This window comes from Podarcis tiliguerta, assembly GCF_965153285.1.
Source record: "Podarcis tiliguerta genome assembly, chromosome: 5".
In the NCBI taxonomy this organism is placed as follows: Eukaryota; Metazoa; Chordata; class Lepidosauria; order Squamata; family Lacertidae; genus Podarcis; species Podarcis tiliguerta.
The window spans coordinates 64,051,724-64,077,830 of NC_139538.1; the positions used below are offsets into that span (position 1 = coordinate 64,051,724).

A 26,107-nucleotide genomic window follows, 5' to 3' on the forward strand; every position below is an offset into this window, starting at 1 on the left:
ATAAAATAAGTTCTCAAAGATCATGCAACTAAACTCATTTAATAAAACATTTTTATTCCTTTATAAACAAGTTATCTAACTTATCAAACAACAGGTATGTGTGTTTGTCTTTGGTCATGTATGAGTCTCTTTATCCATTGACTGAGCTGCTGGGAAATGTTCACAAATATTCTAACTGCTCAGGGGAAAGGTGTCTACAGTGGAGTGTTGACTAACAGAACAGTTTGTGCAAGCTTCTTTCAGTCCATTTTGGCTACAGATAGACATAAAAAAAAAGCTCTAGCTGGGGAAATGGGAGCCAGGGAGCTGCTGTGGCCACCCAGGACTGCTCTACATGAAGTATGGCTCTACATGAAGTCTCAATTTCTGAGCATCCAGTGACAGTAACAAATACGTTGCCTCACATATGCACCTATGCCACGCGCACCAACACACACAGATACAGGGCACACGTAGATCAGCTGACACACAGGGGTTGTCACTCCCTAACTATTTGTCAGATGAGCCACGCCACTGGCAAGGTTGGTGGGTGTCTGTGGCAGGAACAAATGAAATAAAAATAAAATGGTTGGGGAGCCAAGCACAAACCATGGGCCAGCAATTCAGCACCGCTGTATTAAAGCATTTGGAACTCACACCTCTTGGCCATGCTGAACTCAACATTAAACAACACCTCTTTCTCCTTATATGTGACTTATTATAATGGACCCATCAGTTGCAATACAGTAACTTTGTTCACTGTGTGAATAGCTTTTCCCATGCGCCAACTTGCTGAGTTAATCATGAGTACAATACCTGTGAGCCACACTGTACAGCCTCGAAAGCCAGCTCTTGAGCCCACGATTTGCCCTCTCTTACTCCTGCTAACGTGGTGAGCTTGGTAGACCACATTGGTGGACCTATGGAGATTCTAAGCACACAGAAACACACACAGATAACATGAAATGAAACCGTTTATGTCATGACTGACAGTAACGAAACAACCTGAGCGTATCATAAAGCAAAAATAATAAGAAGGAACACATGTTGCTGCGCAACCACAGGGCTATGAGGCTTTACAAAGGGGGAGGGGTTTGATCCTCAGGAATCTTCAGCCCTCTCACGTGGGCTCTGGGAACAGAGCCCCCAACCCCCATGCTTGCAGAACGTACTTCTGTTCATACGAGACAGGACACTATACACTGAACCATTCTGTGCTATATACCATACTGTTTTGAAGCACCCCTCAATCCTCAGGAGCAGCTTTTGGGCTGGGGCGCAGGTGGCTGAGCAGGGCAGGGGGTTGGAATCAGTGAAAACCAGGTTCTCAGCCATGCACAAGCAGAAGTCCTTTCAGTTAGCTTAAAGGTCACCATTGGACAACCCTCCCTTATCTCAATAAGTCTTACAACAATCCTGGAAGTCAACACCCCCCCCCCATATTTTGATTCTCATACTGCAGAATCAGGGACTAAGACTGCAGATACATTTAAAGCACATTTCCACCCCAAAGATTTCTGGGAACTGTAGTTTACAAAGCTACATTTCCCGGCACCTTAAACTAAATTTCCCAAGATTTGATGTGGCAAGGTGTGTGGTTTAAATGTATGGTGTGTACACAACCTAAGAGTCACAGCCAGAAGCTTCCTTATCACATTGAAGAGAGATTTGAAAGGAGGACTTTGTATATCGCACTCTTTGAATCTTCACTATAGCATCTCCCAAAACTCTATAAAATTCCAACTAAAATCCGTTTTTGTTTATCACCACGGAGTCCCAAGTAAGAAGCTTGTCTTTATAAACTCTAGAAACGTTCAAGGTTTGTTTAGCTCTGTACCCTGCTGGAATTATTTAGCTTGCAGGAAATACCAGCATGGGCCCAAACTCCCTTTTGACCTGTTCTTTCTTCGCCTTTTAGCTGAATCATTCTTAAAGAGACAAAAGTCCCTAGCAGCTGTGTTTTGTGCAGAATAAATCCACACTCTTATTCATCCCTCCCAACAAATCTCCTGTTGTTTTCAATATGCATAAGTTTCATATTATTACAGTCAGGCAACCTTATGAACCTTTTTAAAAAATCAGATGGGTCAAAAGCAGTGTTCGAAACTCCCATTGTTTTAGGTGCATTTTGTGACAGGGAATTTCATTAGCGCAAGCAGTTTCTGAGCTCTGGGTGCAGCACTGTGCCCAAGATTTCAGATTAAAACTGCAGTGGAAGGAAAGGAGGAGCTTTTTCTGCCTCCTCAGCTACTCTCTGAAGACTGGAGAAGAGACCCTCTTAAGAATATTAGGGGGGTGGGCAGGAGAAGGACTAGATCATGTGAAAAATGAACATAATATTTTAGTTCATTCATTTTCAGCTTGGTATTTTTATTAAAAAAATGTGCCTAGACATTCTGTTGTTGCACCCATAACCTAAGCTTAAGATGCCATTTAGCTCCTAGCTTTCATATCTCAGTTTCTAACACTGGCTGAAAGTGGGGTATACAAGGTCTGATTGTTCACCAGGACATACCGCTTTAATCCACAACCATTCAGAAACGTAAACAGCAACAACTAGAGTACAGTCAAAAATGTCGTCATCAAAACTCTCTGTATATATATCAGACGTTTGAGAATGATTCCTAGAAGAAGATTGCAACTCTATAATATAAACATAATGTTGCTATGTTTTTGTGCAACAAGTTGTAAGCAGAATATATCTGCTCTGTTGGGAGAGAAATGCTTATAAAATTTTGACAAACGCGGAAAGCTGTTTTTACCAGTACATATAACTGAAATCTATCTATCTTTCTGATCTAAAAGAAATCACTGTTATTCATAGACCTTATCAATCTAATGCAAATATATTCTAGAGAAACATGTATATTTATAATGCTATTGAAGTCCCAAGTCTTTAAAGAGAGAGAGACAGTGTTGGTTTTTCACAACACATCTGCATCCCAGATGAAGCAACCAATCTAGAAAGCATGAAGGAGCAGGCAAACTGCAGACTATCAACTACTCACCCACTTCCTAGGCTTCAAACTATAACAATGCTAATGTGCAAGGCAAGTGGGGTTGGGAACGCTGATACTTTTGAAAATCCTGTTTCAGCGACAAAAAACCCCTCCAAATTAACATGCAACATGCTCGTACCTACTACGGCATCCAAGGTAAAGGTAAAGGTAAAGGTAAAGGTAAAGGACCCCTGGACGGTTAAGTCCAGTCAAAGGCGACTATGGGATTGTGGAGCTCATCTCGCTTTCAGGCCGAGGGAGCCAGCGTTTGTCCACAGACAGCTTTCTAGGTCATGTGGCCAGCATGACTAAACCGCTTCTGGCGTAACGGAACACTGTGACAGAAACCAGAGTGCACAGAAACGTCGTTTACCTTCCTGCCACAGCAGTACCTATTTATCTACTTGCACTGGTGTGCTTTTGAACTGCAGGAGCTGGGACCAAGCAACGGGAGATCACTCAGTTGCGGGGATTCGAACCGCCAACCTTCTGAAAGGCAAGCCCAAGAGGCTCACTGATTTAGACCACAGTGCAACCCGCGACCCACTGGCATCCTACCGCGATACAGATTCCAAAGTAATAATAACATACAGTTTCTGTTCTTTGTCACTTTCAGCATTCACACTCCCAACCTAGCCAGAGTTGGTGCTGGGCACAAGTCCCAGCAGGGACAGAATTAGAGCCTAAGAGCATCTGCAGAAGAACCAAGGTGGAGCAAAGGTAGCTGAAACCAGCAAGACTGTTATTAAGAGGCAAAGGGAACACCTGCTTCCCGTCAAAACTTGCTTGTGTTACTTACATAGCACCAGCAACAAGGGCAGAGTGCAGGTTCAGAGCCTCTCTAGACTTCCCCCCTTACTGCGCATTCATGATGATTTGTGCTGCTGATGACATTGAGGGGGTTAAATGTGTCTTTGCTGTCAGTCCTGTTTGCAGCTGCAAGGGTTTGGGGCAGTCTTAGTGCTTTGTTTTCAATCAGCGCGTGTCCCATAACTCAGAATAGGCCCCATAACTTCCTGATGGAATCCTTTGGTTTTTCTCCATAGCTGGGGTGTGTGGCACTAGTGGGGGTTTTTTGCCCAGGGTGAATCTGCCCGAGGGGCACCATGAAGCTCCCAGCCTGTGCGTGTGTGTGCAAATGCACATGGGAGGTGACAAAATGGGTCTTTGATCTGGGTGGAACAAAGCCTAGTTTTGCCCCTGCTTGAAATACATTTGGAAAAACCACAGGTAATGAGCCTTTGGAAGGGGGCAAGGACAGCAGGCGTGATCACTCCCTGCAACACAGAGAGAGAGCATACATTTTGAAACACTTTTTAAAAGAACAGCAGAAAGGAAACTATTTACCTGCGTCCCCAAGGAATGCGACGAAAACAACGACTTTATCCTAGATGGAGCTGAATAGAATTAAGAGTCAGCAACTGGAGACTCCTGGGCCAAATCTGCCCCGCTATGAGGCAAAACTTGCTCCCTCAAGTGCCGATGTAGGCCAGAAAATAATGTGAAATAAGGTGGGAACTGAACTTGCCAGCAGGCTCATTTAGGAAGCCAATGGAGCTGAGGAGATGGGCTATAACCCCTCATTCAGTTCTTAAAGTGTTCTTCCAAGAAGGCTAGCTGACAGCCAGGGATCTAGGTTGAAGTGAAACTTTAAAGAATAAAGTTTAAATCAGAGCAGCTCGTTACAGTAGCAAGTCACTAACAGTTGTACACCTTGTACCTTTTGAGGTTTTTCAGGGAAATGGTGGAAATACACAGTCAGGGAATATTTTAGATAGCAGGGCATCCTCCCTCAGAATAGGCAGGCCCCTGAACAAGATGTTCCTTTAGGAACTCTACAGCTTGTGTACACGCTGTCCTCATTCACTCCTGCGTAGTGCATAATTGAGCAGGGTATTCCTGAGTCCAGCCTTAGTCCTCAGTGTCTGCAGTCCCAAAAAGGCTTCCTTGTAGCCTAAAAAGCAGCAGTCTGACATGGAGGTACAGAATCTCCTACATAAATACTCATTTATTCCATGGCCTCAGCTATAGTTACCTACCAGTGCCAGAGCAATTGCTCTTTCAGAATCTCATTTTTCATTCAGTGCTCTTTGAGCAAACTTGAGAGAAACCACTTTTGCCCACTGGTACAATCTTAGCACTTTGTTCCTGTTAATTTTGGCACTAGTACCCCAGTCTTTCGCCTCTACTGGGATATGTAACACAGAAGGTTTTTTTTCTCCCAAGGAGATCCACAAAGACAACCTAGTTACCTCAAACAAGCAGCTATTCAGCTTGGAGACAGACAGACCAAAATGCCAAGGTCTCTGAACTGACAAAAAATTTCCTCCTCAGCTGCTAGCCCAACAATACTCTAGCTGTTAAGAAATCAAGCTTTCATGTATCATTCAACATGAAATGCAGCACATAAAGTTCATTTTAATATACCTAGATCTTTCCGTCTGTGGAACTGCAAGTGCTGTTACACTGAGGCATAATCAGAACCAATTAAGAATATACAGTCGAACGCCTTGCAAGTCAAACGTTTTGGCTCCTGAACACCACAAACCCGGAAGTGAATGTTCCAGTTTGCCAATATTCTTTGGAACCTGAATGTCCGATGCAGGTTCCGTGGCTTCCAATTGGCAGCAGGAGCTTCCTGCAGCCAATCAGAAGCTGTGTCTTGGTTTCCGAACGTTTTGGAAGTCGAACAGAGTTCCAGAACGGATTCCGTTCAACCTCCAAGGTGCAACTGTATTTATATAGGTGTTTATATGCCACTGTGCTTCTGTTCACTAAATAAGTAATTATCCACACTTCAGGGACCCATCAGGAATATGCCAGCCATTGAGGGGAAAGAAAGGAATCACAAAGCTGTGACAAAGTGAATATTTCATATTGGTTTTATAGATTTGGCTAAAACATTGCTAAAATGTGACAAGGAGAAAGTGGCAGTTTCAAAATTTGTTACAAAGTGTGACAAACCTAATGGATAGTCTTCTCAAAACAGAGAAAAACAATGTGTTTCAATCACATAGTCAAAAGAAATCCACACTGTTTTGTCCTCCTGCAGCGATGAATGAGCAGTTTCATTAATAAATTCAAAACTCATTTTGCATAGTAACATATAATAAAATACAACCTTTCCCCCTTCTATTACTAATAAATTAAGGAAGCAATTTATAGTCATGGTAAATTATAGCGAAATGAAGGAAGCAATAATCTTTCAACTGTAAATCGTCACTTTACAAGTGGAGATTTTTCAAGGGATCCTTAATCATTTGAGGTGGAGCGCAAATTTGTTCTGAAGTTCCACAAGCTAAAAGGGTGCAGCAGGGCTAACTAATACGGTGCCCTCCTTATGTTGTGGGACTACAACTCCCATCAATCCTGCCAATGTGGCCAATGGCCAAGGATTATGGGAGTTGTAGGCAGCATGTTGGCACAGGTGCAGTGACATTGAGAGAGGCACTCTGGCAAAATGGCGGAATGGGGCCATCTTGGGAAAAGCATAATGACAGCAATCCCCTGTGCCCTTTAAATCAATGGCCACAACCCCATGGATGGCACAACTTTATACCAGCCCCAAACCTGGTGCAAGAAATCTCTCACCCCCAATAAAGTCAACATGAGGGTTTTTTTAAAAACCAAAAACAAAGCAGTACTCTGTCAACAGATCTGCTCACGTCACCATGGCAGAGCCTAGATTATAGTGTAACTCCACATGCACCCTATGAAAACACATTACAACCAGTATGCAAGCCTCACAATGGTGACACCACTTCTCTGATATTATGGCATGAGGCATGGAGCTGTATCTCTCTGGCCCCATCTTCTGCACAATTAGACCCTTGCACAGCAGAACTCTGGTGATGGAAACCCGGAGAAAGGGCACTTCACACAAAAAAGGGATACCTTTGCACAAAACAGTCTGTCTTCAGAACACACCTGAGAACTTGAGCTCACTGCTACACTTCTCTGCCTACAGCTCTAAAGCACCTCAGCTCGAGACTCCAGGTACAAATACGCCATACCAAACTCTACGCCACTCCCAACAACTGGGGGTGCCAGGCAGGACTGTGTGTACTCTCTGCAGGTGTCCCGTCCAAGGGGAGCTGCATGGGTGCTGCATTGTACAGGCTGTCCTTCCTCCCCTTTGCATGTTGGGCTCATAAAGCAGTGCTTGGAAGGAGCATAAGGGGGCTTCAGACCACTGTCTGAAGGGATGCTTGGGGTTTGGCAACAGCAGACGTGTTACGGGCTGAGTCTGTAGGGCCGATGAAACTGGGGCACTGCAGGATTGTCTTGCATGTTGTGTATATGGTGGTGCAGGGATGTGGAGTGGGGGTATATCCTTATCACATTGTGTTGGCTCTCTCCATGTGTGAGCAGCATTGGGTGTCATTGCTGGCACAGTTCTTGACAGGTCCATTGGCAGCGTTTCTAGGGATGCTGGGGAAAATGCCTGTCATTTTTATGCCATTTTTGTATTTTCTAGCTGTATGGTTTTTCCATCGCCTCCCTGAGTATTCATCACAGCAGCAGTATAGCTCCAGTCCTAGTGAAATGTGAATATGTGTGCCCTTGGGTAAATGGGAATGTGTGCAATGTCTGTTTTCCAACACAGGAAGGGCAACTGCACATAAATAAGATTTTAGAGCACACAAGAAAAACTTGCCTAACAGAATCTTTAAAGTGTGTAGAAGTTAACACACCATCCTGCTGCATTGTAAACAAACAATACATATATTGTATACCACACTATTTCCCTCTCAATGTTGAAATGAATTGATTATTTTGAGTCATTTCTGTAAACTGGTGAAATTTGTGTAGAAGGCTTGAAAAGTAAGTTTTGCCAGACACCTGGGAATTATTACCCATGAGCTGGACAATACATCCAAGATGTCTTTTTTTGAAGACCGTAAGTTCCTCCGTGGGGCATACCAGGAGAGGCGGTCCCGTAGGTACGAGGGTCCTAGGCCGTATAGGGCTTTGAAGGTTAAAACCAGCACCTTAAACCTGATCCCGTACTCCACCGGGAGCCAGTGCAGCTGGTATAGCACCGGGTGAATGTGATCTCGCAGCGAAGACCCCTTAAGGAGTCTCGCCGTGGCATTCTGCACCCACTGGAGTTTCTGGGTCAGTCTCAAGGGCAGCCCCACGTAGAGCGAGTTACAATGATCCAGTCTGGAGGTGACCGTCGCGTGGATCACAGTGGCTAGGTCAGGGCGAGAGAGGTAAGGAGCCAACTGCTTAGCTTGGCGGAGATGAAAAAATGCCGCCTTTGTTATAGCTGCAATCTGCGCCTCCATGGAGAGGGAGGTATCGAAGATTACACTCAAACTCTTAACGGACGGTGCTGGCACTAATTGCACCCCCGCAAGAGATGGGAGTTGCCCCCTCAAACCCATATCGTCTATCGTCCCGTCCCAGCCAGAGGACCTCTGTCTTCGAAGGATTTAACTTCAACTGGCTCCCACGTAATCATCCAGTCACAGCTTCCAAGCCTCTGATCAGTGTGTCTGGGGCCGAGTCAGGATGGCCATCCATCAACAGATAGAGTTGGGTGTCATCAGCATACTGATGGCAGCCCAGCCCAAAACTCCGGACAAGCTGGGCGAGGGGGCGCATAAAGATGTTAAAAAGCATCAGGGAAAGTATCGCACCCTGGGGCACTCCACACACCAAGGAGTGGCGCGATGACAATTCCCCCCCAAGCGCCACCCTCTATCCCCGTCCAGAGAGAAACGAGCGCAGCCATTGAAGGACTGTGCCCTGGATCCCCACGTCGGCAAGGCGGTGGTCCAGGAGTTCATGATCGACCATGTCGAAGGCTGCTGACAGGTCTAAAAGAATCAGCAGCCCCGACCCGCCTCGATCCGGCTGCCTGCGGAGATCATCTGTTACAGCGACCAGAGCTGTCTCGGTTCCATGACCAGCGCGGAAGCTGGACTGGAATGGATCCAGAGCCGATGTTTCATCCAGAAGCCTACCAAGCTGTTCAGCAACCGCTCTCTCAGTCACCTTACCCAGGAATGGAAGATTCGAAACCGGGCGGTAATTGGATAGATCTAAGGGATCTAATGATGTTTTCTTTAAGAGCGGGTGCACCACTGCCTCCTTCAGTTCCCCTGGGAATGTGCCGGTGCCAAGGGACAAATTGATGATATCACCCAGGGGGGCCTGCACCTCGTCTGGACACGCTCTAATCAGCCAAGACGGGCACGGGTCAAGAGGACAGGTGGTGGGCTTTCCAGCTCGGAGGAGTCTGTCCACATCGGCCGTGAAATCCGGTCAAAGTGGTCCAATACTGGACCTGAGGACAGTCGAGGGGCCTCCAGTTCCTTTATTGTATCCAAATTGGCAGGGAGGTCATGGCGGAGCAACAGGACCTTCTCCGCAAAAAAGCTCGCAAATGCCTCACAGCTGTATGTCAAATTGTTATTTAAATTTGGCTGTCCTTCGAGGGACGTTAAAGACCGAATTATACTAAACATTTAAGGTAGTGGAAGATGATACAGCAAATAAACAAAACAGAACACCAAAAGTTACACATGAGGCTTGTGCGTTTTTTTGTTGTTTTTTTTAAAGAGAATTGCAAAAATAAAAATCCAACTGCAATGTTGAAGTTGCTTTTGTTCACCGTGGCTGCTTTTGAGAACTGCCACCAAAGTTACTCTAAACACTGCTTTTAATTAAACGGACTCGTGTTGAAATGGCAGCTAGCCAATCCTGTCTGTTCATTAGTCCAGCAAATTGAAGGGTTCCACTTAACATTAGTTCCACAATCTAGTGAAAAACTAGATCAACTAATTTCTGATCCCATGTTGTGACAATAATATACAGGGAAATCCAATGTTGCAGGAGCAAACCTGCTCATGCAATGGAATTTTCCCTTCTTCCATTTGCTCCTACAGCCCCCCCCCCATCCCAAAATGTGCTCTTAAGGGTTGGGGGACTCAATAGAGGAGCCCATGGAGGTTGATGGGACCTACAAGGAGGGTTTTTTGACAGACCGTCTCTTATTTTCAAGTTAATAAGCTACTCCAAGAAGCATTTAGGGTTCCTCAGTTTGACAGAATAATTACTTTCATGGTACTCTTTCAATGATAGTGACTAGGTAAAAAAAAAGTTAAGCAAATATGAAACATAGGTGGAAAAGGTGGAATAAATCTCATAACATACATTTCCCCCAAAGCAAAGTGAATGCAAGTTTCTACAAAACAATCAAAAGGGCCAACGCGCATGAATAAAAAATGGGAAATGCACTTGAATGTTCTGTTCCTTCCAAGATCAGCCAGTGTCTGAGTATTAGTCTTTTTATATTATATTAGACACACTTTTCTTCCATTGTCATTTCCTTTAAAACACATGCAAAGATCACGCAATAGCCAAGATCCTGGTTTTACAACAGCTTGCTGACCACTGAGGCCATCTCCCATTTTTTGTGTGAAGCCCTAGACAAGAAACAGTGGCTATTTCTCCATCCCTCAAGGAAAGAGTTTATTATCTGCACACTTCTCAATTCACTTCTTCCTGATCTTCTGAGCACAGGAACTGAAGAGGGTGGATAATTACGCCATATCTATGATTCAGCTTGATGAGCCCTTCAAACAACCATCGGCCCTGAACAACTGCCCTGCCTTTCCAAATGCCATTACCAGCCATATTCCTCAGGCAGAGCAAAAGTTTAACCCTAGACTACCTTATCCTAGCTTAAGTTCACATATAAAATCCTGTCTAAGCATGTACAGCAGCAGGCAAAAAGGAGCTTTGTATTCAGAGTAAGGATGGGTTGCCTATGGCAAGCAACATAAAATTTGCACAACATAGGCAAACTATAAACATATCCAAATTGTTATGGAAGGATCCATAACACTGAAGGACAACCAAAGCTGAATCCTGAGCAAATTCATCATATTTAGATCCCACTGGGCTTAAGTTGATCGTGACCAACTTTCCACAAATAATAAGCTCCAAGCCCATGTACTATACTGTAGCAATGGAAGAGCAGGTTTAAAGAAAGTTCCTGTTTTAAGTCACTACTTTAAAGTTGTAGCAGGACATAGTTTGTGGGCTTTCTACACTTTGCATATATGTGAAAGTAGAAAATGCTTAGGTACTATTTCAGAGCACACAACATACCTTAAGCAGCTACCTTGCACCAAATTCAATTGTCACTCCATCTAGATAGGTATTATCTACACTGCTCATTCAGGCATCTTTCCCAGCCAGACCCATAGATGTGGAGAACCAAACCCGCAACCTTTTGTATGCAAATCACATGCTCCATATGGCCATTCCCCTCTGTTCTTCACTACCTTAAATGAACCTGGGACTCAACTCAAGTCCCTTCTGTCCAAGGGGGAACCATAAAAGAACATTACCTTTGTTACTGCTGTACCGGTTCAAGATAAGCAAGATAATCTTCATCATCATAGATCATAACACAATCATCTGTTAACTGCAAAGCTTATCTAAAACTGATAAACCCAAGATTAAAAACAGAATGTATCCCACTTTTAAGGAGTTGTATTGAAACATAGTTGTTCTCAAGTTAATGCAAGCTTCAAAACCATTCTGATGAACCAAAACATAGCTCCTGATAAGGTTGGGGAAATTTCATTCTTCTCCATTTTCCTGCTAAAAACATATGACCTCCAGCTCAAGAATTTTTATTTATTCATTTGTTAAATTTGTATACTGCCCTATGACCATAGATCTCAGGGAGGTTCACAATAAGGAATCCCCTTGCCAACAAAGGTCTGTATAGTTAAAGCTATGGTTTTCCCAGTAGTGATGTATGGAAGTGAGAGCTGGACCATAAAGAAGGCTGATCGCCGAAGAATTTATGCTTTTGAATTATGGTGCTGAAGGAGACTCTTGAGAGTCCCATGGATTGCAAGAAGATCAAACCTATCCATTCTTAAGGAAATCAGCCCTGAGTGTTCACTGAAAGGACAGATTGTGAAGCTGAGGCTCTAATACTTTGGCCACCTCATGAGAAGAGAAGACTCTCTGGAAAAGACCCTGATGTTGGGAAAGATGGAGGGCACAAGGAGAAGGGGACAACAGAGGATGAGATGGTTGGACAGTGTTCTCGAAGCTACCCGCATGAGTTTGACTAAATTGCGGGAGGCAGTGGAAGACAGGAGTGCCTGGCGTGCTCTGGTCCCTGGGGTCACGAAGAGTCGGACACGACTGAATGACAACAAAGTCCACAAAGCTAACCGGCACTCCTGTTGCTGTGCTTGACGTTAGCTCCGCCAGACAGATCAGTTAACAGGGCTGATCATCTAAAGAAGGAGAGAAAGGAAGTGCCTGAAGTCAGACTGGTGCTGTGAGGGTCCAGGTGGCTAAAGCAAAGAAAAAAGGATTGGAGGAAATAACACTTTTTATCTGAAAAGTTAATATTAATATCAGTTTCCCGAATGCCTCTATAGCAGCTGGCTCTCTGTGTCTGTGCATAATCAAACTTGACAACCCAGTGCTGCTCAACATAGCAGATAGCATTAAAGTCAACCTAAGGCAAGTATTTTACACATTAAAGTGCTGAATAAATAAATTAAAAAATCTGCTTTCCATATTGAGATGCCTACTGGACCTGAAAGATATACTGAAACTAAATTATAAAGCAAAATGGAGTGTCATATATTTTAGACAATGTTTATTTTGCTTTATAAGGCTACAAAATCTCTACTAACTAGAAATAAACCAGCTGTATTTCACTAATACTGTGTAACGTAATGGCATTATATATCACAGCTTGGAAGTAAACACACTTGAGGGGAAAATGTCAAGGGGAAAAAATCCATCATGTACAATTGCAGTAAAATCAGTTTATTGCAGTGTTGGATGTTAACATTTCACTATTATTATTTTTTTAGTATCTGCGATTTCTTGAAATGTGCAGAGCAAATTTATGATGTAGTTACTGGCCAACCTTATGACATTTTGTGCAACCTTATCTAAATATTCATACCATTCACGACACATTATAAATCTCCCTTTTTTTAACATTATGGTTTCAGCTGAAGATGTTCAGCTAATGCAATGTACTTAATTTCTGCAATAATACAAGAACATTGTGTTTGTTTAAAGTAATTGCTCTTCTCCATAAAATGTTCTTTGATAAGCCATTGTAGAATTGCAGTCTCTTTGACCTCAGTCTAGAAATATTTCAGGTGTTGAACTCTGGTGTTCAAATTCTGATTGAGAGAGGAACCCAAGTTAGTATTTAACATACTTAACATATTTGCTGAAGTAACATTTTGCCACTATTAAGGAACAAGGAAGAAACTTGCCCCAAGGCAAATCAGATTACCGCTAAGTAATGAGAAGCAAGGGGTGGGATGCAGATCATATTCACACCAAACATCCAATGCACATAGCTTCCCCCAAAGAATGCTGGGAACTGTAGTTTGCTCAGGATACTTGGAATTGTAGCTCTGCGAGGGATAAAGTGCATTTCCCCTTATTCTTTGGGAGAAGCCATGTGCATAAACAAACAAAAGAAATTATATTTGCCATAGTCCTGCCGTACTCATGTACGGATTCAAAGTTATGCTAACACCAGGCCCAAATATTTGTATTGGTACAAACAAGGCATTAGGATGTTCTGGCAATGCAATTATTTGCACACTCCAGTCTAAGCTCTTACTGCATGTGCTCTATTCTTAACTATTAAAAAGCCAGTTCCCTTTGAATGATAACCTTTAAACTTCACATTACAGTCTTAAAGCAGCCAGTAAGGTGGAATGTAAAGAAATGGCTTCCTTGCTTGCTTGTTGCTCTTTGTAGCTATAACTTTTCAAAAGCGTTGCAGACATACAGTTATTATACAGTATTATAATGTCAAAACTGGTTAGAAGATCTCAGGAAGCTCCAAACTTAGGGCCAAGAAATAAAACACAAGAGAGGTGACGGTGGGGAGAATGGCAGAAAACTTCTGTTATAACAAACACATGTTACTTGGCTCTACAGTTGCTCATTGAATCCAACAAAATGCCTTTCTTTCGCCAAAAATAAACTAGAAAAGAAAAGAAAAGAAAACATTCACTTGTGTTGCATAATCTTTCTGCAGCCCTAGATCACCAGTCTTCTGAGTTCTTAATGGTTTGGGAAATGAAACTCTTCTCCCCTGGATATATACATGAGAATGTATTTCAAGCACTGTTTACATTCACGACCAAAGTTTTAAATGAAATAGGCTAGCTTGCTGATCCTGCCTCCCAGGGAGCCATGCAACTGATAGCAGCTGGACTACTGAACTGTTATTTGTGGATCAGTTGTAACAGCTTGTTTCTCTTCCTGTCTAGTATCTTTTTATTGGTGCAGATGTACTCTGTGTATCTTACTCGATTTGTGTTTTCTGAGCGGCCTTGGTTTCATGCACTTTGTATCTAGTGAGTTGTGTTTGCAACTCCATTGTTAATGGACAGCTATAATTCTGTCTGTCTCTTTCTGTGCGTAGTATGTTGATCCATTGATTTTCTGACACCTGCCATGACTCTTGGGCAGTTGGCAAGCAAAGGCATGAATTCTAACTTGACCACTCTCAGCATTGCTGCTGCTGCTGCAAGCCTTTAAGTTTGCAGATGAGAGAATTATCCCTCAAAACTCCCTCATCAGCAGTGACCAAAGCAGATCCCATCTTCTTCTGTAACATTACATTGGCATTCTATACTTAGTGATATATGTGAGTGAAATGTTTTCATTAAGCACCTAAGCCCTCCATCAACCTATTAACCAATAGTGCCTGAGAAGAAACTAGGTGTTTGTGACAGAGAATAACATAATAAAGGAAAGCAGGAGGGAAATAAAAGTTATTTTTCTACTTGAGGGAGTTTCTGTTCTGTTCTGTTATGAAAATAAGAATCCCTAGTGTAACTCTTATCTTCTGGGGGGAAAGTAATTTCCTTTTTTGGTCTCCACTGGATAAGTCTGCTTTGTATAATCTGGAACCAAATTAAAGTTTTCACAAGGCAACGAAGTCTTAAACCTTAATTTCCACAGCATCACAATGTTTACACCTCTAACACATAAATGGGGATCACAGGAGAACTGTACAAAAAAACTTTACGACCTAGTTTCTCACAGCTACACATAAAATATACCAGCTGCATTGGATGCCCATACATTTTTTGTTCGAAGTTACAGTGCTGGTATGGGCTTTTAAAGGGACCAGGTTCTCTGAAGGGCTGCCTGCACTCCTATGAACCTGCCTGGGCCTTGAGAGAAGCCTCAGAGGCCCTGCATGTGTACCTGAAATCAAGATCTACTAGACTGAAATAAAAGCTGTAGAATTCTGTCCAATTTCAGAGATGGATGGGACCAGGCTACTATCTTCCGCTTGTAGGACAGATGATTTATAGCTTGTTTTGCCTGAAGATCTGGACAAACTGCTTGGAGTTTTAAGACCTACAACTTCCTTGCTTGACCCTTGCACTTCATTTTGAGATTTGGGAGACTGGGTTGTTAATGCCACTTTGAGAGAGGGAATGGTTTTTCCCTACCTCAAGGAGGTGACAATGAGACCGCTCCTTAAACAGCCAAATTTAGAACCTTTGGTAATGAATAACTACCATCTAGACTCTAATTTGCCTTTTTTTTTTTTTTTTGCCAAGGGAATAGAGTGGGTGGTGACTTCAAAACACCAGTCATTTCTACTCATAGGCCTGCTGTACAAAAGCCAAATACTTTTGATGATCATTCAAACATGTAATTAGCTACTCCTCCGATAACTTGGGGAGACCAAGAATTCTGTCCAGTTGACCAGGCTTGGAAACTTTTGAAAACTTTAAAAAACTGACTATAATTCTCTCTTAAGGTCCCTCACATTTCAGAAATAACTAACGTGTCTTTGTGTGGCAATACTTTCAAGACCTAGTTAGCAAGGCAGTAACAGTAACTATCTGTACAGGATAGTTTTTAAGCACATTATTTGAAGTACAACAATTCTGCTGTTTGGAATGTTGGGCATGTCTCATTCTTTAATTCCAAGGAAACGGTTCTGTCTGGCCATATTTGAGCTGTTTTAGCGTATATAAAGTGTCATGTGCAAAATAAGGTACAAAATAGTAATGAAGATTAATCACTGCAGATTTCTGGATTCCAAACAGGCTTTTACCAGAAGGAAGAAAGAATGTGGAATTATTACAATGAAAGACACACAGTCATACGTTGACCTGATCTACAACGGCCTTGCCATGATTACACCTTGCAGTTTTCGAACACATCTTGGCACAGGACACATACAACTGAGCACACAGCATAAGCTAACCAGATTTTACATCCTTTGGACTATGACAAGTCCCATGAGGATCTCTCTCTAATGATTTATTTCCAGCCAAAGAACTCCCCTAATGAGTAGTGACTAGGAAACAGCACAATTAATGTGGAAGAACAACAAAAGCAATGCAACATGGTTTTGCTGCCAAAAAGGACATAAATATTACCGTAAACTGTCATCTTATGCATACTCTGTTGATTTCATTGTTGTCTGAGCATGCATCCACTCTTCTAAAATTTGCTAAAGTCGGTTTATTTGATTATGTGTCAATTATCAGTAAAAAAATAATGCATTGCTGTCTGAAGCAGCCTTTCAAATACTGTTGAAAACCCATCCAGTTCCCACGAGTCATTTCTTCCCCTGCCTAGCTGCTCACCATTTCTGCATTCTGTAGTATTTCCCCAAATAAAGCACCAAAGCACAAGTTCACATTTCTCTCTTGGAGTAATCCTAGATGAGCAGCAAACCATCCCTTATGGTTCTCAAGGTTTGATTTAAAAGAGGGATAGCATAACTCTTAAAATAATTGAGTTATCTAGAGCATGTCATTTGAGGACAGCAGTCCTGGGTCTCAGTCTACAACATGTTTGCTTTAAAATAAGATCCATTGGAATCAATCAGTCTACTATGGAGCAAGCTGAATAGCTAGAAGCCGATTAAATGTAAGTTAAATTTCAGGTTTTGGGGTCCCCCCCCCCTTGTTTTCAAAAAGGAATAGCAAAGCAGAATGCAATTCTTACTTCTAGGTTGATTCCTTCATTGACCTCTGTATTGAAATTTTTAAACAAGTTTTAAACCCAAGGTTTATTAGCTCACAGTCCTGAAGTGTACACTGACAGATTTATGAGCTTGATTCAGTCTGCCTTGCCAGTACATGTCAGCCATGAGTGGCCTTCAGACTCTGCTCCCGATTTGAGAAAATCATTCACTCGCCAAGTGCATTGTCCTTTAGCTTCCAGGCTGCCAATAAGGTTATCAAGTTAACATTTATTATGGCAGCAAGTTCATAAGGTTGACAGCTTATCCACTCATGTCCTACAAGATTATTTCACTTATAAGTATTACAGAGCTGTTATATAACATTCATCTAAGGAATTTCTAGAGGGCAGAGTAAGAGTCTCATCCATCCTGGTGACTCCTACGTCGAACATTAATCCACAATGAAACTGTTACGATTTTGAAAAATAAGATTGTGAACTAGTTAACAGTGTTTAGGTGAACAATTTCCTGGATTTTAACAAATTAATTTAAATGATTTGCATATTACCAATCATATTAATATGTCTTGTCTGCATGCAAGGAGAAGAGCCACAGCTCAGTGGTAGAGCATCTGCAGAATGTCGCATGTTCAGCTTCCAGCATCTCTACGTAGGGCTGGGAATTGCCCCCTACCTGAAACCCTGGAGAGCCGCTGCCAGTCTGCAGATAATAGATGGTCCAGTTACAGGGACACTTGCTCTGTCCCAGCTTCTGCCGACCGAGCAGTTCGAAAGCATGCCAGTGCAAGTAGATAAATAGGTACCACTGCGGATTAGTACATAAACAATGATGACAGCTAACTAATCTACATTCTCTGAACTACAAAGTGGTTATTCCAATGCATATTAGTAATGCTGGTAACAGAACAACAGTATCCCCCTCCCCCAGGTAAATGCACCCAGAATGTAAGGAAGCAATTGTCTGACTACACTTGCCATGCAAAAAGCTGTCCGTGGACAAACGCAAGCTCCCTTGGCCTGAAGCGAGTTGAGCGCCACACCCCATAGTCCCCTTTAATTTGCCTTAATCATCTAGGGGGCCTTTACCATTTACCTTTACACTTGCTATGTATAGTGTTTGTACAAATAGAGCTGTTAATCCAGGAGAAGTGTTAAAAACACTTATCTGATTTTTACACAGGATTTGCCTGTGAATTTGCGCATTACCCATGTTTACATTCTGCACCTGTGTATTTAGGAAGCACGAGCAAGTGAAGATGGATATCCAATTACATTGCTCAGTACCTTAAGGTTTAGTCAGGTCAGGTGGCATGGGGGATCATTTTGAAAGGGGCTGAGAGCGAGAGGAAACCTGGGAAATGTCTAAACCCAGCTCACTGTGAGGTAATGGTAACTCACAGCCAGTCTGAGTATAGGTTGTTTCCTGCCTATACTCCCAGAAGCGAGGTGCAGGCAACTAACAGGTGCCCTATGTCCTAGGTTGCAATCCTATGCACATGAGGGCTTCTAACTATCCAAGAGAAAAGGGGTGTAGCATTCTTGTGTGCCTTTCAGAAAAGCTGGATGAGCAGAAAGCAGCACATGAACCTTTTCACAGCATGTAGAGAAACATCACCATCTGATTGTCAGTGTCTGAACATCATGCTGCTGTTACAGGCAAAGCTACAGTGGCTGGCTGACTCTAAGCCACGTAACCCCAGAGTACAACTTATTTGGTAGAGCAACCCTAGATCATACCACACACTGACTCAGGAGGAGGAGCAGGCTCCACTGGAAACAATAGGACTTAACTTCCCAATAAATATGAATGGAAATAGGGCACATAAAGTAGGCTGAGGTATGCCCCAACCCAAAGCTGGGCACTTTTTAGTCTCATTGATTTCCCATGCTTAAACAAATAGGACTTGGAGGTACTGAAAGGACTTTGGCTGCAATGAGCCCTTAGTTTCAACTTTTAATATGCTGGCAAAGTTCCTATTGCCAAGAACTGTCAAGCAGTTCAATGTAGATTATATGTAAATAAATTGGGTATTTTATTTTCAGACAAAAACAAACAAACTACAATACTGTTTTAAAGCGTGCATTCCACTCACCCAGCTTTAAACTACCCATTTTTAAAAGCAAGGGGTCACTAATTCTGTCTGTTGTCTGTTGGCATCAGTTTATTTATGGTTTTTTTTTCCTTGTTAGATACAATACACCAACATATCCAGAAAACATGACAGCTGTACAAACCCTGAGGTGTCCCTTGTGACAATGTTAAGCATTTAAACTGTTGTGAGATGCAATGTGCCTAATTGGCTGTGATTAATGTTGGTGAGTGAAACTCTTTATCTACACATCCATTCCCGACATTTGGAGTTGTTTCTTAACAAGCACAGTTCAGATCTAAGCCAAGGACATGAGGTTCTAAAAAAAATAACAAATAGTTATGTAAGTGTAACATCCAACTAGGGAGAAAGGGGCTTCATTCTTCTTTATTTTGTTTTCATATACTGAAAGATGACAATCAGCTAGAGACAAAAGTAATCATGGTTTATAAGACCCACCCAACCTATGTTGGCAACAGTGCTACAAGCTCTCACGCTTCATAGTTCTTTTCTCTTGTAAACAGTTATGTGAAGGCTGAAAGTGTACACACCCTGATTTGGGGACTGCAAAAATCCCAGGCACATCAAAATATTATGTTGTTTCCTGGCCATATATGGCATCTTTATTCAGGCCATCTATAAGTCTGGGTCCTACAAACATGATTCAAAAAGACAAAGAAAAGAAGCAAACTTCAAGCAGGTATAAAAAGAGAGTATTTATTCATTCAATTACATTTCTGAACACATTCAGGGACAACATTCAGGGCCACATTACTGTTTGGTGCTGTCCTTTGTTGTTGCTTTCCCCCCTGCCCCTAAGCAATTTCAAATATTTTCCCATCATTGCTCACCCAAAAGAAATTAGAGCAATAAAGAGTTACATCTTCTGTATTGTCACTTCAGTCCTGTGCACAATAAGATTTTTGAGAGAACCTTCAAACAGCCTAGGAAACACAAGTCAAGAGTGCCAATTTGTCAAACAATGAAGCTGAACGTTAAAAAGGAAGCAAATGAGATTAGAGAGCTTCCTAGGCTGCAGCAATCACAATATGAAGAAAAGCATGATAATAGTGGAGGGAGGGGGGATCTTACAGTGTTTCCACTCTCCTGTGCTTCCTTATATCTCTTAGCTACTGTGCTTCCTCAAGAATGCATTGTAGTTGAAGCAGAATATATGCTACCAGCTGAGTAACTCTGATGAAATAATGCAAAAAATACAGCGGGATCACCTAGCTACAGGATATAAGACTATAATCTGGGCTCCAGCCTTGCCACAGAGATGTCTCTCTGTACCCGAGCCCTGACAGCAGTTTCTGATTTATTAACATTCTTGAAAGAACCGTATAACCCCAGCCCAGCCACAAGATTATATGCTCAGTATCTGGCTAGTCTCCTAACGGGCACAGAGGATGATGCTGTAACTGCTAAGCATTTCAGAACACTGGCTTTTCTCTTTGCAGTTTACACTGCTGGTGGTTTTCTTGCCTGAGCCACCTAGGTGTGTCTTGCTAATATCATTCCTTCTCCTGAAACAACCTCTGGCTTCCCGTACTTTGGGCCCCTCTTTCTCTCTGCTCTAGAAACACTGCATTCTGGACCATAATTACTACAAGGAAGGGACTTTCCAGCATTCTATGCTCAATGAGGACATTTCCAGATACAGAAGTTGTGTCCTGCAATCTAACTCTACTGGCACCTTGGAAGAAATGGCAGACAAAGTAGTTAAGGTGGTCACTGTGGAAACTTTGCAAAATTTGCTGTACAAAATAACTCTATCTCCCTAGTGGGTTTTGTTAGGTTCCCCACCCCCACCCCCGGAGTACCCCCACCCGCTGCTTTTCAGTGTTTTGCTATAGCAATCAACTGCAGTAACTGTAGCCTGGTTTTAGCTGATCTTTATCATTAAATCCAACACAACTGATATTTATTGCTTGTAAGCACAGGTCATTGCAAATACAGTAAAATGCTAATTAGCACAGACCTAAAATGTGGATGGGGATGCGGGTGGCGCTGTGGGTTAAACCACAGAGCCTAGGACTTGCTGATCAGAAGGTCTGCAGTTAGAATCCCCGTGACGGGGTGAGCTCCTATTGCTCGGTCCCTGCTCCTGCCAACCTAGCAATTTGAAAGCATGTCAAAGTGCAAGTAGATAAATAGGTACCACTCTGGTGGGAAGATAAACGCTGTTTCCGTGCGCTGCTCTGGTTTGCCAGAAGCGGCTTAGTCATGCTGGCCACATGACCCGGAAGCTGTACACTGGCTCCCTCGGCCAATAAAGCAAGATGAGTGCCGCAACCCCAGAGTCGGCCACGACTGGACCTAATGGTCAGGGGTCCTTTTACCTTTACCTTTAAAATGTGGATAAATTATACTCCATTTAAAATGCAACCAAGTTTAAAGTACATCTTAAAACGTCCTGGGGTTAGTCTTAGATCTGGCTTTTTCAAATCAAGAAGTCCCCTTTACAAACCCTTGACATTTGGATCAAGTGTCTCACTTGGATTTTCTTTGCTGCAGTTTCAAATAGTGTAATGTAATTTTATGGAATCTGTATCTTTTGCCGCATCCTAGTATCCAGTGAAATGAATCCAGAGTTATAAATACTCTTAATTAAATAACCACACTTCTTTTTTAAAAAACAGTTGTATATCTACACAGCGTGACTTAACATATTGTTATCACTCGTGTCTACTATGCTGATGGGCAGGGGACCACATAGGTTAAACTTTGGGTTCTGTGCAAAGAAATGATGCTGGGAACTGAAAGGAAAGGTAAACCAGCTAAATCACCCTGTCAGGTAAATGTCTCATATACATCCCCCACCATAGCTAAAGCCCTATGCAGTCATGCCCTAAGCATCTTGACACAATACATCAGCGCTCCCCCCCCCCTCCAATACTATGGCACCACAAAACAGACACTTCCAACTTAGGCAGCTTTCACAAGTCATGCCAAGAAAGTATTTGAATCTACAATTCATCACACATGTATGTTCCTGTTAATGCCAGGGAGAATGTTGAAGGAAACCACTTTTAAATGGAACATATATTTCAGACAATATAGAATTTGTACATAAATTCCCACGAGTGTAGGAAATGCTAATAAATCAATATTAATCAAGCACCCCTTGTTAAAAACTTGTTATTTTAAAATGTTAATCTAGAAACTTTCAAGCAAGCATTGAACTGATTTAGGCTTCAAATCCAGAATCTATTTTCAAAGCTTTTGATGCATAGAAAGAGACTTTTTTCCTTTGTCCATACGCAGAGTGCTTTCGCCCTGTCACTGAATAATCACAGGTGCCACAGTAGGCAAGCAAGAAGCATCATCAAAATTCCAGGATGCATTCCAACCAAGCAAAAGCACTTAGGGTGTGAAGCCAGACCACTATGGGGTATGTGGCCTGAAGAGAGTTCCAGGGGCCAGATAGGGGGACCTTGGGGTCACTTGGGGGCCATGGGTGTGAGGCTCCCCATCCTTGGCATAAACAGTCCATAACATACCACTCAATGAGACAGGGTGATTGAGAAGAGGCAGGAGCAGCTGCTGCATTTCCATATAATTGCTCAGACTGTTCTTCTCTTGACAGGAAGGATCAGGCAAAGGATGGCTACCCCAGTGCCTCTCACTGCTTGCACATCCTTGCTCCCTAGGCTGTGCAATGGAATGACTGGGCCCCAAAGAAGCCCCCGGATGAATGAGTGAGCGAGCAAATAGAGGAAATGGCCACTGCTTCTAAGAAGACAAAGCCCAATCTGCTCACTCTCCTACTTGCTCTCTACAGGTGGTGAAGCACAGCTGAAGGTCAGGGAAGGAGCCGCCACCTGCCACTTGACCACCTGCGCTCTCCCTGTAGGCGGCACTGTAATGTGGACTGGGATGACAAAGAGGGTGGGTTAGCAGACAGAGGTGGCTGCTTGCGGTTCATGTCCAATCTGCATGGTGCCAAGAGAGGAGAGCTTATGTTTTCCTGAAGTTCCATTGTACGTAACAGGACTTGCACACCATTCTCCTGAAACCAAAGCAGCTCACGTTTTCAGTGTTCCCAAATGCTTAGCTTTGGAGCATACAGAACAGCAATTCCTCTGTGTCCCTTCCTGAACGCTTTCACCAGAGTGAACGCTTTCACCAGAGTGACCCTAGGACCCGATCCTCAGCAGCTGACTCACCTCTTTTCACTCTGTCTCCAATCAGCACAGAAGGTGAGAAGATTTCTTCTCAGTAGCTACAAAGCTCTCATTTCTTGCTGACCAGGCAGCTCTTAGTTGTTGGGGGCAAGGGCCCCACTAAAGAAATAATAGTCACAAGGTCTTTGACTCTCCCCCTGTAAACCTAGACCAGGACACCTGTGGCTACTTGGCCCTGAGACTTGCAGCCCAAACTCCTATACTAGGAAACGAAGCCCCACTAGCAGTGCCAATTCTGAAGACGATGACTACTATGCCTTTAAAACACATTTGAAGAAAACACACACACACACACAGAGTTTATTAAGGAGTCCTGGGCACTGTAACTCCATGACGGGTAGACTACACTGCCCAAAAATCTTTGAGTGAAATAGGATCGTAGAATTGTAGAGTTGGAAGGGACCCCAAGGGTCATCCAGTCCAACCCCCTGCAATGCAGGAATCTCAACAAAAGCATCCATGAATGTGCTTCGAAGGTGCTTTAAGGGCACCGTGTGTCTGAACGCAGCCACGACTCTACAACAAAAACAGTATATTTGCCAAGACACGGGCATCATGACTTCAATGCCCTCTCACACTCACACACCAGCCTAGCGGACTCAAAAGTTTGCTCAGCTCTCATAGCCATAACCATGGCGTTTGGGAAGACACCCCAACCCAACCCAGCCCCAAAGTGCCAGTTTAACTCTTAGCCACAGGATGCTAACGCAACCTACCTCCTCCTCTAACAAGCTGCTTATTTGGAGGGTCACTCTGACAAAAATCACCTTTCTGGCGGCGCGCAAAGAGGACTAGTAAAGGGAGAGGACATCCCCTGCCCCGCTGGTGGTAGACCCGGGGGCTGCTGCGCGGACCAGGATGGCATCTTCCAGCTGCGCCCTGGCGCGGCTGCCTCTGCCCCAGCGGAGAAGGGGGTTGCAGCCAGCCGCCCATCAGCGAGAAGAGAGAAAAAGAAGCGCGCGAGCGCAGCTTGGCAGATGCTTTTTTTTAAAAAAAAGGCGCCTCCCGCAGGGCGCCGGCACTATGCCGCCGCTGCTGCTGCTTCTGCTTCTGCCGCCGCGAGAGAACTGCTGAGGCAGCACCTACCATCCTTTGCTTCTTGGTGTCGGACATGTCGCCGGCTTCGCGGCTCCTTCGGCTCCTGGCAGCAGTGACGGGGTGGGGTGGCGGGCAGGAAGGCAAGCGGCTGGCTCCCGCGGGCTGCTGAGAAGCTGCGAGGGGAAGGGAGTAGGTATAAAAGCGGCCGAGGAGACACGTAGCACTTCCCCGGACCGCCTTTCCAGCCCACGGCTCACACCCCGCGCCCTCCTCTGGCTCCTCCCCTCGCTGCTTGCTCTGCTCCCGGCTGCCACAGGCGGGAAGAGTGCGGGTTTTTTCCCCCTTCCCTGTGAGGGGAAAGGGCTCCGCGAGAGTATACTCACAGGAAAACTTTTCTCCTCTCGTGCCTGCGTCCTCCCCCCCCCCCCCGCGCCAAGTGAGGACCCTCAGACGGCGCTCGCTTAACAAAAACGTGTCTTCTTTCTCCGATAGGGGACACCGTCTCACCCACGCGTTTCCCTGGCTATAGGTTTGCAGGCTGGTGCTGGACGGAGGCGAGGGCCAACCCTCGCCAAGAATCTCCCCTTTGTGCAACGAAAGAAACAACAACAACCCCGGGCTTTCCCTCGTCTTAAACGCTGGTTTAGGGAAGCCTGAGAGCAAAAAAGCAAAGTACTGTATGTGAAACGACACTCTGGGCATGATAGGTGATTCTGGGCTGGGAAAGTGGCTGCCTATTTTGTTTTTATATATAAACCCTGCTTCCCAGCCCAAAGCAGCTTGCAGTGACAGAGCCACGCAGGCAAGTAAAGGCGCGATATATTAGGGATACTTGGAGGTGTTTATTGCACTTCCTTCTGGTCCTCGGCAGTTGTTATCATAGCCTATCACAGCCAACCACATCCGCAGCACTTTAAAGCACTCTGATGACACTTGCAACAGTCATGGAGTATCAGCGGTTTGTCAAAGGCTGCTGACCTTAGAGAACTACAGTTCCCAGCACCCACGGAAAGAACATTTCCCAGGATTCTCTATGGCTGCTAAAGTGGCATAAGAGTGCTTCACATGTGTTCTAGAAAGAAGAAGCGTGGAGGGTGTTCTAGAAAGAAGAAGGGTGGAGAAATGGGTCGATGGACCATAGTAAGAATAACAACCCAACGCTGTGTTTCAACCCTACAGGCAGGGCGTGAGATGGCAGTGCTACCAGCACATTTAAAACACACACACAGCTTTCAGGCACAAAAGCAACACCGTGGCAGCTTCAGGCAGTAGTGCCATGAAAAGTCCTCTCCTCCATAAAGGTAAAGGTGACCCCTGACCCTTAGGTCCAGTTGTGACTGACTCTGGGGTTGCGGTGCTCATCTCGCTTTACTGGCCGAGGGAGCCGGCGTACAGCTTCCGGGTCATGTGGCCAGCATGACTAAGCCGCTTCTGGCAAACCAGAGCAGCGCACGGTAACGGCATTTACCTTCCTGCCGCAGTGGTACCTATTTATCTACTTGCACTTTGACGTGCTTTTGAACTGCTAGGTTGGCAGGAGCAGGGACTGAGCAACAGGAGCTCACCCCATCACAGGGATTCGAACCGCCGACCTTCTGATCGGCAAGTCCTAGGCTCTGTGGTTTAACCCACAGCGCCACCCGCATCCCTCTCCTCTCCTCCATACACTTACCTTAATTCTTCTGTCCTTCCTCGCCTCCGCTTCAAGCCAACTGCATCCCTGTATTTTCTTTCACTCCAGCTGCAAAGAAGCAGCAGTGCTAGGAGAAGCTCACACACTTGAGACAATTTCCACAGGGGCTGCTCTTGTTAGCCTGTTGCTACA

General features: G+C 44.0%; 1 protein-coding gene across 2 annotated transcripts in view; it reads right to left on the reverse strand.

The window, feature by feature from the left end:
* The window catches only part of PAPSS2 (3'-phosphoadenosine 5'-phosphosulfate synthase 2), a 44,653-nt gene extending 20,002 nt beyond the window's left edge, over nt 1-24,651 (reverse strand). Inside the window, exons 1-2 of one of the 2 annotated variants that reach the window (XM_083443682.1) lie at nt 24,331-24,651; nt 796-910 (exon numbers count right to left, since the gene is read on the reverse strand). In XM_083443682.1, coding sequence (XP_083299808.1) covers nt 796-910; nt 24,331-24,357 — 142 coding nt within the window. In that variant the 5' untranslated portion in view covers nt 24,358-24,651. The remainder of the gene's footprint in view (nt 1-795; nt 911-24,330) is intronic. The other variant, XM_083443681.1, reaches the window with a different exon arrangement.
* Between the last annotated feature and the right edge of the window lie 1,456 nt (nt 24,652-26,107).